General features: G+C 42.7%; 2 protein-coding genes across 2 annotated transcripts in view; one reads left to right on the plus strand and one right to left on the minus strand.

Moving 5' to 3' along the window:
• The window catches only part of LOC135056941 (uncharacterized), a 205,817-nt gene that overhangs the window by 116,910 nt on the left and 76,446 nt on the right, over positions 1 to 12,461 (plus strand). The gene's annotated exons all lie outside the window — the stretch shown is intronic.
• LOC135056961 (oocyte zinc finger protein XlCOF6-like) overlaps positions 1 to 12,461 on the minus strand; it is a 64,078-nt gene that overhangs the window by 13,384 nt on the left and 38,233 nt on the right. Inside the window, exons 2-4 of the mRNA XM_063962758.1 lie at positions 8,561 to 8,737; positions 3,438 to 3,516; positions 3,222 to 3,319 (exon numbers count right to left, since the gene is read on the minus strand). Coding sequence (XP_063818828.1) covers positions 3,222 to 3,319; positions 3,438 to 3,471 — 132 coding nt within the window. The 5' untranslated portion in view covers positions 3,472 to 3,516; positions 8,561 to 8,737. The remainder of the gene's footprint in view (positions 1 to 3,221; positions 3,320 to 3,437; positions 3,517 to 8,560; positions 8,738 to 12,461) is intronic.

Genomic DNA, 12,461 nt, shown 5'->3' on the forward strand with positions numbered 1-12,461 from the left:
CTACCATTTTTCCCAGGACTCGTGTGCAGTGATGCACCGATACCTGTTTTGGTTTCAGGAGGTCTCTGACTAGAGATGACAGCTCCTTGGCTTTCTCCTGCGGGAGAAACACTTTTTTCTGTTCTGTGTCCAGAACCATCCCAGGAACAGTAGGCGTGTGGTAGGAACCAGCTGTGACTTTGGAATGTTTAGAATCCATCCGTGCTGTTGTAGCACTTCCCGAGATAGTGCTACCCCGACCAACAACTGCTCCTTGGACCTCGCCTTTATAAGGAGATCGTCCAAGTACGGGATAATTAAAACTCCCTTTTTTCAAAGGAGTATCATCATTTCTGCCATTACCTTGGTAAACACCCTCGGTGCCGTGGACAGTCCAAACGGCAGCGTCTGGAATTGGTAATGGCAATCCTGTACCACAAATCTGAGGTACTCCTGGTGAGGATGGTAATGGGGACATGCAGGTAAGCATCCTTGATGTCCAGGGATACTATGTAATCCCCCTCGTCCAGGCTTGCAATAACCGCCCTGAGCGATTCCATCTTGAACTTGAATTTTTTTATGTATATGTTCAAGGATTTCAAATTTAAAATGGGTCTCACCGAACCGTCCAGTTTCGGTACCACAAACATTGTGGAATAGTAACCCCGTCCTTGTTGAAGTAGGGGAACCTTGACTATCACCTGCTGGGAATACAGCTTGTGAATTGCCTCTAGCACAGCCTCCCTGCTTGAGGGAGTTGTCGGCAAGGCAGATATGAGGAAATGGCAGGGGGGTAAGACGTCTCGAATTCCAGCTTGTACCCCTGAAATACTACCTGAAGGACCCAGGGATCCACCTGTGAGCGAGCCCACTGATCGCTGAAATTTTTGAGGCGGCCCCCCACCGTACCTGGCTACACCTGTGGAGCCCCCGCGTCATGCGGTGGACTCAGAGGAAGCGGGGGAAGAATTTTGATTCTGGGAACTGGCTGACTGGTGCAGCTTTTTCCCTCTTCCCTTGTCTCTGTGCAGAAAGGAAGCGCCTTTGACCCGCTTGCTTTTCTGAAGCCGAAAGGACTGTACCTGATAATACAGTGCTTTCTTAGGCTGTGAGGAAACCTGAGGTAAAAAAATTTCTTCCCAGTTGTTGCTGTGGATACGAGGTCCCAGAGACCATCCCCAAACAGTTCCTCACCCTTATAAGGCAGAATCTCTATGTGCCTTTTAAAGTCAGCATCACCTGTCCAGTGCCGGGTCTCTAATACCCTCCTGGCAGAATGGACATTGCATTAATTCTGGATGCCAGCCGGCAAATATCCCTCTGTGCATCCCTCATATATAAGACGACGTCTTTAATATGCTCTTATGTTAGCAAAATGGTATCCCTGTCTGACAGGGTCACAGACCACGCTGCAGCAGCACTATCCATGCTGAGGCAATTGCAGGTCTCAGTCTAGTACCTGAGTGTGTAAATACAGACTTCAGGATAGCCTCCTGCTTTTTATCAACAGGTACCTTCAAAGTGGCCGTATCCTAAGACGGCAGTGCCACCTTTTTTGACAAACGTGTGAGCGCCTTATCCACCCTAGGGGATATCTCCCAGCGTAACCTATCCTCTGGCGGGAAAGGGTACGCCATCAGTAACTTTTTAGAAATTACCAGTTTCTTATCGGGGGAATTTTCACACACTGCATTCACTCATCTGATAGGGGAACAAAACACTGGCTGCTTTTTCTCCCCAAACATAAAACCCTTTTTTAGTGGTACTTGGGTTAATATCAGAAATGTGTAACACATTTTTTACTGCCGGGATCATGCAACAGATGTTCCTAGTGGATTTTTTATATGTCTCAACCCCGTCGACACTGGAGTCAGACTCCGTGTCGACACCTGTGTCTGCCATCTGAGGGAGCGGGCGTTTTTGAGCCCCTGATGGCCTTTGAGACGCCTGGGCAGGCGCGGGCTGAGAAGCCGGCTGTCCCACAGCTGTTACGTCATCCAGCCTTTTATGTAAGGAGTTGACACTGTCGGTTAATACCTTCCACCTATCCATCCACTCTGGTGTCGGCCCCACAAGGGGCGACATCACATTTATCGGCATCTGCTCCGCCTCCATATAAGCCTCCTCATCAAACATGTCGACACAGCCGTACCGACACACCGCACACACACAGGGAATGCTCTGACTGAGGACAGGAAGCCCTTTGGGGAGACAGAGAGAGAGTATGCCAGCACACACCAGAGCGCTATATAACACAGGGATTAACACTATAACTGAGTGATTTTTCCCAATAGCTGCTTGTATATACAATATTGCGCCTAAATTTTGTGGCCCCCCCCTCTCTTTTTAACCCTTTGAGCCTGAAAACTACAGGGGAGAGCCTGGGGAGCTGTCTTCCAGCTGCACTGTGAAGGGAAAATGGCGCCAGTGTGCTGAGGGAGATAGCTCCGCCCCTTTTTCGCGGACTTTTCTCCCGCTTTTTTATGGATTCTGGCAGGGGTATTTATCACATATATAGCCTCTGGGGCTATATATTGTGATTATTTTGCCAGCCAAGGTGTTTTTATTGCTGCTCAGGGCGCCCCCCCCAGCGCCCTGCACCCATCAGTGACCGGAGTGTGAGGTGTACATGAGGAGCAATGGCGCACAGCTGCAGTGCTGTGTGCTACCTTGGTGAAGACTCAAGTCTTCTGCCGCCGATTTTCCAGACCTCTTCTTGCTTCTGGCTCTGTAAGGGGGACGGCGGCGTGGCTCCGGGAACGAACACCAAGGACGGGTCCTGCGGTCCATCCCTCTGGAGCTAATGGTGTCCAGTAGCCTAAGAAGCCCAAGCTAGCTGCAAGCAGGTAGGTTCGCTTCTTCTCCCCTTAGTCCCTCGTTGCAGTGAGCCTGTTGCCAGCAGGTCTCACTGTAAAATAAAAAACCTAAAATATACTTTCTTTCTAGGAGCTCAGGAGAGCCCCTAGTGTGCATCCAGCTCGGCCGGGCACAAAAATCTAACTGAGGCTTGGAGGAGGGTCATAGTGGGAGGAGCCAGTGCACACCAGGTAGTCTAAAAGCTTTCTTTTAGTTGTGCCCAGTCTCCTGCGGAGCCGCTATTCCCCATGGTCCTTACGGAGTTCCCAGCATCCACTAGGACGTCAGAGAAAATAATAATAATCAGTGTATAAGATACAGCTTCTGTACAGATCATATAGTGACAGTCACTTTGGTTTATTGGGAAGACCCTAAATCCCACCTACCTGATCCTCCTGTGGGATCCTGTGACTCTCCTCTGTACAATCCTGGGAATACAGAGGACGGGGACATCTCTCTGGGGTATCTCTGTTACTGGGCCCATCTGTAGGAGACACACAGTGACTGAGTACAGTGTATATATGTGATTATCAGGTGATGTGTGTATATAGGGGCCCCCATACCTGCTCTCCCCTGTACAATACATGACAGTTTTCTCTTACCCAGTGATGTGAGGGGCCGGTGATTCTCCATCATCACGTACTTGTACAGACCCCTGTGTTCCTCTATATACTCCCCCTCCTGCATGGAGACATAAACAGTGACATCCTGACACCTTATAGGCAACTAACACATACAGTGTTAGTCAATTCTATATTACAATGGATATATACACTCAAAAAGGGTACAGTCACATGCATTACAAGTTTATGACACCACACCATAGGCAAACACAGGATGGGAGGTAAGGGGGGGTCCAGTTGCCCAGATCCCCTCTCCTCTTGGCAAATGGCTCAAATTACAATAGCAATGGTATATAATACAATTAGTAGAGCTGCCGCCACATCATGCAGTGTAAGGGACAGAGCACAGCTGCTGCACATGCCCAGATTCTTCAACAAAGTTTTCTGTGTGTGGATCTGAGTCCACAATCAGTGCACTAGACCAGACAGTAGCTACCAGGAAGAAGAGACAGGAGCCTTACCATGAGGTGGGTGAATGTGTGCTTAGAAAGTACAGTAATGGTTCTATTATATATGTATGTTTATTATGGTATGTTTAACCTTTTCCTGAACACTTTTTTTTATAGTATTTAAATGTTTTATACAGCATATGCCAGTGGTTCTCAAACTGTGTGCCGAGGCACCCTGGGGTGCCTCAGGACATTTGAAGGGGTGCCTTGGATTGGTGGTCCGGGACCAATTCAAATTATTTATGGCCAATATAATAGGCGTAAACCAGTGCTGGTGACTTCCAATCATAATATATGTGGACAAACAGAAGTGAATCCTGTCCCTCACCACATAACTGAGCCTAAGCAGGCCCAGAGAAGTACAGTATACAAGGCATACATAATTATCAAAGGAGGATGCCATTTGTTAATTGGGTAATTGAGGGGAAGTTTCAGAGAGGCCATAAACTACTAAATAACGGTGTTCCTCCTACAGGTATCATAATGTCCTAGTAATTAATATACAAATATGAAGAAGGTTCTTGAGTTTAGTGTCACTTCTGTACATCCACAGATATGCTGATGAGGTCATGATCCATGAGATGGTATTGGTACCAGGTAGTGGTTGCCACCAAAGGGATCCATAAGGATTGGCGCTTAGTGGGATGCCAAATGTTACGTGGTCCAAGAACATTACTTAAGACTTGTTATTTTCCATGGAGAGATTCCGGTCACCATCACCATCAAAGTCCATACATGTTTAAGTGCAATTCAGATTCTTTCAAAGCTATAATGAGTTGCTTAAAACAATGCCTTATACATTATTGCCCCTTTAAAAAACCATCCGAGTACGGGCAGGCATCCTGCACGGCTGACGGATTAGTCCGCCAATGCATCTGGCCCCAGATTTTAGCTTCAACGCCAGGTTATAAAAAGACCAATGTTTACATTACTCTCCAGGGTCGTTACCAGGTTCTTCTACCGCTCTCCCAGACTCCCGCACTTGCTCCAATATTCCGCAGAGTGGGAGATTGTGGACTGTATTTGGAAACCCCCCTCTAGACCCGCATTAAATGGTATTTTCTATCCTGCCCGATTACTCGTAAGAGAGGGATCACAATTTAAGGTTGTCACCAGGAGACGATGCGACGTCTGCTAACTATAAACTTATTTCTTTTCATACTATCAACTTTAATAAGTGACGGTGTATAACAGAGACATACTATGCCACAATTACAGTCTTGATATCCCATTATTATACAGGGAAAATATATTCAAAGTTACATCATTTGGTTCCAGCTGTAATCCGGTTTCAGTTCCTCACTGGTTAAAGCCCATTTATCTGCCTTACCTCAGTCGTCCTAGAGTCAACTACAGCAAGTAGCTTCATTAGTGTTCTAACCTATACTCTCTTCAGCCCTATCTAAAGACTAGTGCCCACAGAAAAAACACAATGGATCCAAACAGAACAGATCCCGACACGAACAATACAGCAATATGTAATGCTGGAGCCCTAGGCAACATCAGTGTTTACAACAGTGCAAGGTTTCCTTTCTTCCTTCTATGGGGTACAGGAGCCAATGGCCCACTCGGGTCCCATTACTGACCCCACGGCACAAGCCCAACGCCTGTGCTCCTGCACATCCCCACTGGAGATGACAGGAAACATGTAGCCCAATACAACAAATTAAGGTTCCAATTGTTTTCAGCAGATGGACAACTACAGCTATGAAGAAAAATGCACGAGGATATGGAACCCGTATGCTAACAAGGACGGTGGATCTGTTATGTTGTGTGCTGCTTTAAGACCCCTGATAAATCTGCAGACATCCCTGAATGGCAAATGCTGCGTAACCATCCATGCGCATCATTTGCAACCATTAATGTCATGTAGTCACTCATTTCAGCTGGACAATGCTCCACCGCAGGTCCACAGCCACCAGATTATGGCTGGAAGAGTGCTCCACTGAGTCTGTCATCATGAGTTGGTCCTATGTGCCAGATTTGAACCCAATAGAACACATGTGAGATGCAGGGTCCTAACACTGGTGAATATTAGGGAATTGTGGAGCAATAATCCGGAGGCATGGTGTACACTATCTACACAGTACTACAGAGAGCTTGTGTAGTCCATTCCCCATCATGTTGCTCCTGTAATCCAGAGGAAATGAGCACCTACACATTACTGGAAGGATGTCTCAGTGAGAGAGACAGTATTATGCTAAAGCAGCTATTAGCCATTTTGTATAATAGCAGCCATTCTATATGTATTTCAAGCTATTTTTTTTTATAGGTGTATAAGTAATGCTAACATGTATATGATATAAGCATGAGATCCTTAGCCCTAGCAACCTGTATAAGAAAAATGCACTTCAACATATTACTAATGGTCAAGCATCAGTTCAGATGCATATATGGGTTATTAATCCTACCTACCCCTTTAAGAGTTTATTTAGTGAATTTTTGTACTTGTATAAACGAAACTTATTAATAAGAGAAATACGGTAAGAAGCAGTAGCTTGTTAAAAATGATAACCTTTAAGGTCAACAACTCCCTCAGCGGCAAACGCAGGATTTGCATGGGGGGGGTTTCCAGAACTGGGCGGAGCCGATCACGGGGGTGGGGACTGAGGTGACCCAGTATATGCTGGGTCCGTAAAACTAGGGTGTCTGTGTGTGTGTATATATATATATATATATATATATATACTGTACATATATCTACACACATATATATATATATATATATATATATATATACACACACACACACATACATATACATATCATATTAAACATGCATACATATATATATATGTACAGTACACATATATATACACATGTATATATATATATATATATATATCATGTGTGTGTGTTTATATGTATGTATATACATGTGTATATATGTATGCACATGGATATGTATGTACTATAATTAAAATAAAGTAAACTGTTAAAACTTTTATTGCACTTACATGTGCCACCAGGAAGACAGCAGGCTGCAGAGGACGCTAAACAGCCATTAATAATACTCATGCAGCTAAAAAAATAAAAAAAATATATATATTTTTTTTTTTTAGTGGAGGGGGGTTTCTGGGTGCTCGGAAACCCCCCCTGGGTGCGCCACTGTCCCTATATGTATATGGTAGCTCATTAGGCTAGTAAGCCTAAAGAATTCACACCTGCAGATTAAATTAGTTGCTAGTTAGTATTTTTGGCAAGATGCCCAGAAAATTACCTTAAACCGTTTAAAAGGAATTTGAACAGTTATAAATCTAAAATCATCTTTATAACTGTTGTAAGCTTTGTATTTAATAGCTAAAAGCACGTATAATGCTATAAAATAAGTTTCAACCCAATAAGTAGTTATGTGATTCTTTGTCTCATAATTTGGTATTGATTAGAATGTTCATTGCTATAATCAATGAACATAGCCAGCTAGTATATGTAATTTACTTAAATGAATTAACAAAATAGTTCCTCACAGAAATATCTATGTAAGAGCAATATGATTTCTCCAGCTGCAGTCACAAGGACATTTAGTTAACTCCCAGGTTAAGATAAAACTTTAATTGCGTGATGAGAACATTAAAGGAGTAGGTTTTGGAATGTTCAGGTGACAATGGAAAAAAAAGCTTTCAAGATTAATGTCCAGATGGCGATAAGAAGAAGGCCTTCTCATTAAATTAATGAGCAAAAGTGATAAGAATATGTTCAGGAATGCTATAATTGGTGTAATTAAATAATTGTTTATCTTTGCACATGGTGTACTTTGATTGGCTAATACACTGCCATACCTTTATTCCTTTGTTTATTTGTGCATAAACGCTCCTAGAGCAACAAGTGAGATCAGAAATGTCTTGATGAGCTTCTACATATCTCCTGTGTGTGTTGTCTCATTATTTCTGCTCTCCAGCCAGCTGCTAAGTACAGAACCATTGACTGATGTCCGAGGGTATTGAACAGACAACCGAAGGATGTTGATATACGGAGTCTGTCTCCAACAATTACATGGGGGCTTGTGGTCCAGGATCACTAACGCTCCTGCCAGCAGATAATGACGCGGCTGATGCTCGTATACAACCACTGACAAAACCCCGGGTGAGTAATCTAAAGATTGATTTTCAACTTAATTGCTCTCTCAGTGTTTGTATACTATCTACCAGTCTGTTAATATATGTGCAGGTAGTATACGTGATATAGAACCCGTTTGTCTGTTTAAAAGATGCTCAATTTGTTGTTTTTCTGTGTTCTCTGATAAAGTACGTACATAAGTTTCAGTTTTTCAGTTTTCACATTTACAAAAAATATATATATTTTTTTTTCCAAATTGACATGTCAGTTTTGTAAATGTTCTTTATTGCTATAGTATAATTTTAAACCTGAACCAAAATATAGTAATTCAGACTTAAAGGTAAGATGGACTAAATAGAGGAGTTCGGGTATCATTGCTCTAAGTGCATGCTGGAGTTAATAGAGAGGGGGCTCAGGTATGATTGCCCAGGGTGTACGGGACACATAACTTTTCAAACTCAAGGGGACCGTATTCCAAGAATAGTGGGGAATATTCCAAGAATACCAGGGGCAACAGAATACATGAGACGGGGAGGAAATTATGAAGGACAAGGTACAGATTCCCGGAGTAATTTAACAATAATCATAGGGACACACCTCAGCAGTCCAGAAGAAGTAGTCTATTATACAGGTCTCACTTGGGGAGCACTGGTGATTGATTTTCCACCATCACAAGGAGGAGAAGGCAATGCCACAACACCAGTCATCTGTCCACAGACGGATTTGAGAAACTCTTTGGCCACAAGGGTAGAGGAGTTTATTCAGAGTCGCCTCCTGGACGGAATATATATGTAATTAGAGAGAGACATAAGAGACGTATGATTCAGTGTTTGAAGAAGTCTTTGTGAACTAGGTAGAGTCCAGTCAACAATATCAAAGTTTTGTTTTGTTGTGTCAGAGATTAAGATCCAAATAGTTTGCTTCATTTAACCTTTTTATTGTTAGTTTGGTAACTTTCCCATGAGGTATCTTCCTATGAGAGAAGGGAAGAAAACACTTTAAGTGTTATGTTTAAAAGAGCAGGTCTTTTAAACTGAGGTATCTTCCTAAGAGTTAAAAATATAGACTGACTTTTGTTTTTGGATACTACGCAGTGCAAGTAACGGTTGCAGCCCATAAGGGTATCGCAAGGTGAACTGATCATTCACGCGGTGGGTGCACATGGTAGGAAACCCAGGGAGAGGCCTCCCCTGGGGATTGTCAGTGATAGGGAGGGGAAAAAGGCACTTAATGGTATTAGGTGCGATTTTTAAAAGGGCAAACTTCCCAGAGGAAGGGAAACTGGATCCTGACAAATGGAGAAGGTTTGAAGCAAATAACAAACACTGGATTAATAAAAAGGGGTTTTGTGACACTGAATTTTTTTTTGGGCAAACTGTCTCAGGAAATTGAGGTTCAATACATCACATGTATATATGAGAAATAATAATGCCATAGGTCTTGGCAACATAATGCCCCTAGAATAAAACAGACTTTTCACATGCACTGATTTATTAGAGAGAAATATCTAAACCTCTGTTATAATTTTTATATTACATGCACACCGCTGTAGATTACAGGGAAACAGCAATGTTTACATGTAATGGGAATTGCAGTTTTGCTGCCCCCTCGTTTATAAGCTGATATTTTTTCCTGAGCCACATTAAAACCTAAAGGAACAGTATGTATAGATAATGCTTCTACGAGCATACTTTAATATGTACATACATACAGATGTAAAATGTTTATGACTGCAAAATATTGATAATATAACAGTAAATAAAAGTTGTGTGAGGGAAATAACTGTCACTTCATTACTGAATGCCTTATAAGATAAAATAATTAGAAAACAGTAAGTTTAACTAAATAGAACATGCTACTGCAAATTATATTAATGGGTGATCACGCATACTTATGTAAATTTATATATTCCCATAAGTCATTTTACAATGTGTATTTTAGTTTTGGTTTAGGAAAAAGTTCTCAGCTGTTAGATATTTGGAGACAGTAGTATAGGGACTCATTACTACTGTACTTTGTTATCTGAAATACTAGAAGTTTCTGTAATGCAGTTTTGATGCAGGGGAAAATGAATCAGACATTACACCCCCAGACATATTGATCAGGAACATTACACACCATGGTTTCAGTCTGATATCTTAAGAATTGTAAATGAATTACCAGATATAAGGAAAAATCTGTGTATGTGGTATATACAGACCTTGCTGAATAGATTTAGAGCAAATTATTAGACTAGCAGTAGGCTCTGGAGAATATTCCCTTATAGAACAAACGGCTGCCCGAGATGCAGCAGGCGGTAAAAAAAAATAAAAAATTGCAGACAGGCCAACAGCAAACGATATACTAGAGCAAGTGGAACAAATCTCTTAGCAAGAGTACAGTGGAAACTGCACCCGTGACACCAGATATTGTGCAGAAAACAGACAATATACGCCAGTGCTAATAAACTTGTGGTTAGACAAGAGGATGAAAACTATCCAGTATGTGACACTGCAGGAGCAAAAATGTTAAAGACAAAGTTTTTTAAATGATTTAAAGAATTAATTAAGATCTCAGCTTTTACAGATGACAGGTGCTGGAATGCATTGAGAATGTGGAAAAGGAAAAGAAGGACAAACGCATGTCTAAAACTCCTGCAGTGACTGTTCACCTGATACAGGGTCCTCAAAAGACATGGACACCCAGACCTAGGAGTGGACAAGAAGGATAGCCACACCAAGCCAGGAAACAAATGGATGCACTAGGTAATGACATGACTGGCAAATGTTTTTTGGTGTAAGCTCCAAGGACACCAGAAGGATCACAGAAAATATCTTAGATTCATGCAAAGACAACAGCAAACTTCTGACAAGCCATATGTAAACCAACATGCACAAGATGACAGAGCATGAAGGTGCGCAACCCCTGTGTCAGCAACAGTATCTGTGTATCCTGCGGCAACTGACATTTCAACAAAAGGTACCATTTCAGTGACTTTACCCACAGGACAAGAACTTGATTGTTTAATAGACACAGGGGCTTCAAGAACTATTTTTGTGCACAACCAGATTCCTCCACATTTACTTACAGATCAGGCCATCGAAGCAACTGGATTGGGAGGTCAAGCCCTACCCCTGCAAGAAAGTAAGATGATGCCCTTACTCATCAATGATGAAGCCACACCTGTCCCAGTGGCATTCCTGACCTCACCCACCTATCCAGTCAACCTTTTGGGAGCGGACATCCTAGCCCTAATGCAAGCAACTATCCAGTACACCCCAACAGGCATTAAGTATACCAGCAACATTCCAGCAAAGATACAACCTGAAATAGAAGCTGATATACAAGTCTACCTCTCACAGGAAAAGAAAAAATGAAGAGGAACAGCAACTCCCAGCATGGACATCATCAGTCCCGGATAGATTATGGTCCGAGGAAAAACAGATGTGGGCCTTCTTACATTACAGCCAGTACACCTGCAACTGAAGAAAGGAATAGTACCAGTGTCCATTAAACAGTACCCCCTTACCCCAGCACAAGATTCTTGCTTTCACACATAAGGGAAGAAAATACTGCTGGACAACACTGCCCCGGGAGGGGGGCACATCACCAAGTGATTTCACTGAAGCCGTGTCTACAATATTACAAGCATGGAGACCCCTCTATCCAGAAAACACACAGCTGATACAGTATGTGAATGACCTGCTAATTGCCACCACCACTGAAAAGAAGTGCCAAGAAGAGACAGAGGGGCAGATGTATTAACCTGGAGAAGGCATAAGGAAGTGATAAACCAGTGATATGTGCAAGGTGATAGAGGCACCAGCCAATCAGCTCCAATATGTAAATTAACAGTTAGGATCTGATTGGCTGGTGCCTTTATCAACTTGCACATATCACTGGTTATCACTTCCTTATGCCTTCTCCAGGTTAATACATCTGTCCCAGTGTCCTTATTGAAGTTTCTGGAAGAACAAGACTGCAGAGCCTCAAAGGAGAAATTGCAGCTAGGAAAGCAAAAGGTAATCTTCCTAGGACATGGTATTTCCCACGGTACAAGGCACCTGACAGAGGACAGTAAAAGACTCATACTGCAAGCAAAAATGCCAACTACTGTGAAGCAAGTCACAGTCCTAGGCCTAGTGGGATACTGCAGAGAATGGATACCTCTAGCTTCAGTCTACATGCAAACTTTGTATGACAGCACCAAAAAGGAGGGTCCACACCCCACCCAACTAGAGATGGAAGAAGCAATCAAGCAATTAAAAAACAGCAATTGCCTCATCTCCAGCCCTAGGACTACCTGACTACAGTAAACCTTTTACCTTGTATTGTCATGAAGGAGGCCATGCACTGGGAGTCCTCACGCAAATTCAAGGACTAAAGCAAAGACCAGTGGCCTACCACTCAAGCAAGCTTGACAACATTATTCAAGGAGCACCTACCTGCATCAGAGCAGTGGCAGCAGCAGCAGTCCTAAAAGACAAAAGCACAGACATAGTGCTGAATCATGAACTTA

Source organism: Pseudophryne corroboree, chromosome 3 (genome assembly GCF_028390025.1).
Source record: "Pseudophryne corroboree isolate aPseCor3 chromosome 3, aPseCor3.hap2, whole genome shotgun sequence".
NCBI lineage: Eukaryota > Metazoa > Chordata > Amphibia > Anura > Myobatrachidae > Pseudophryne > Pseudophryne corroboree.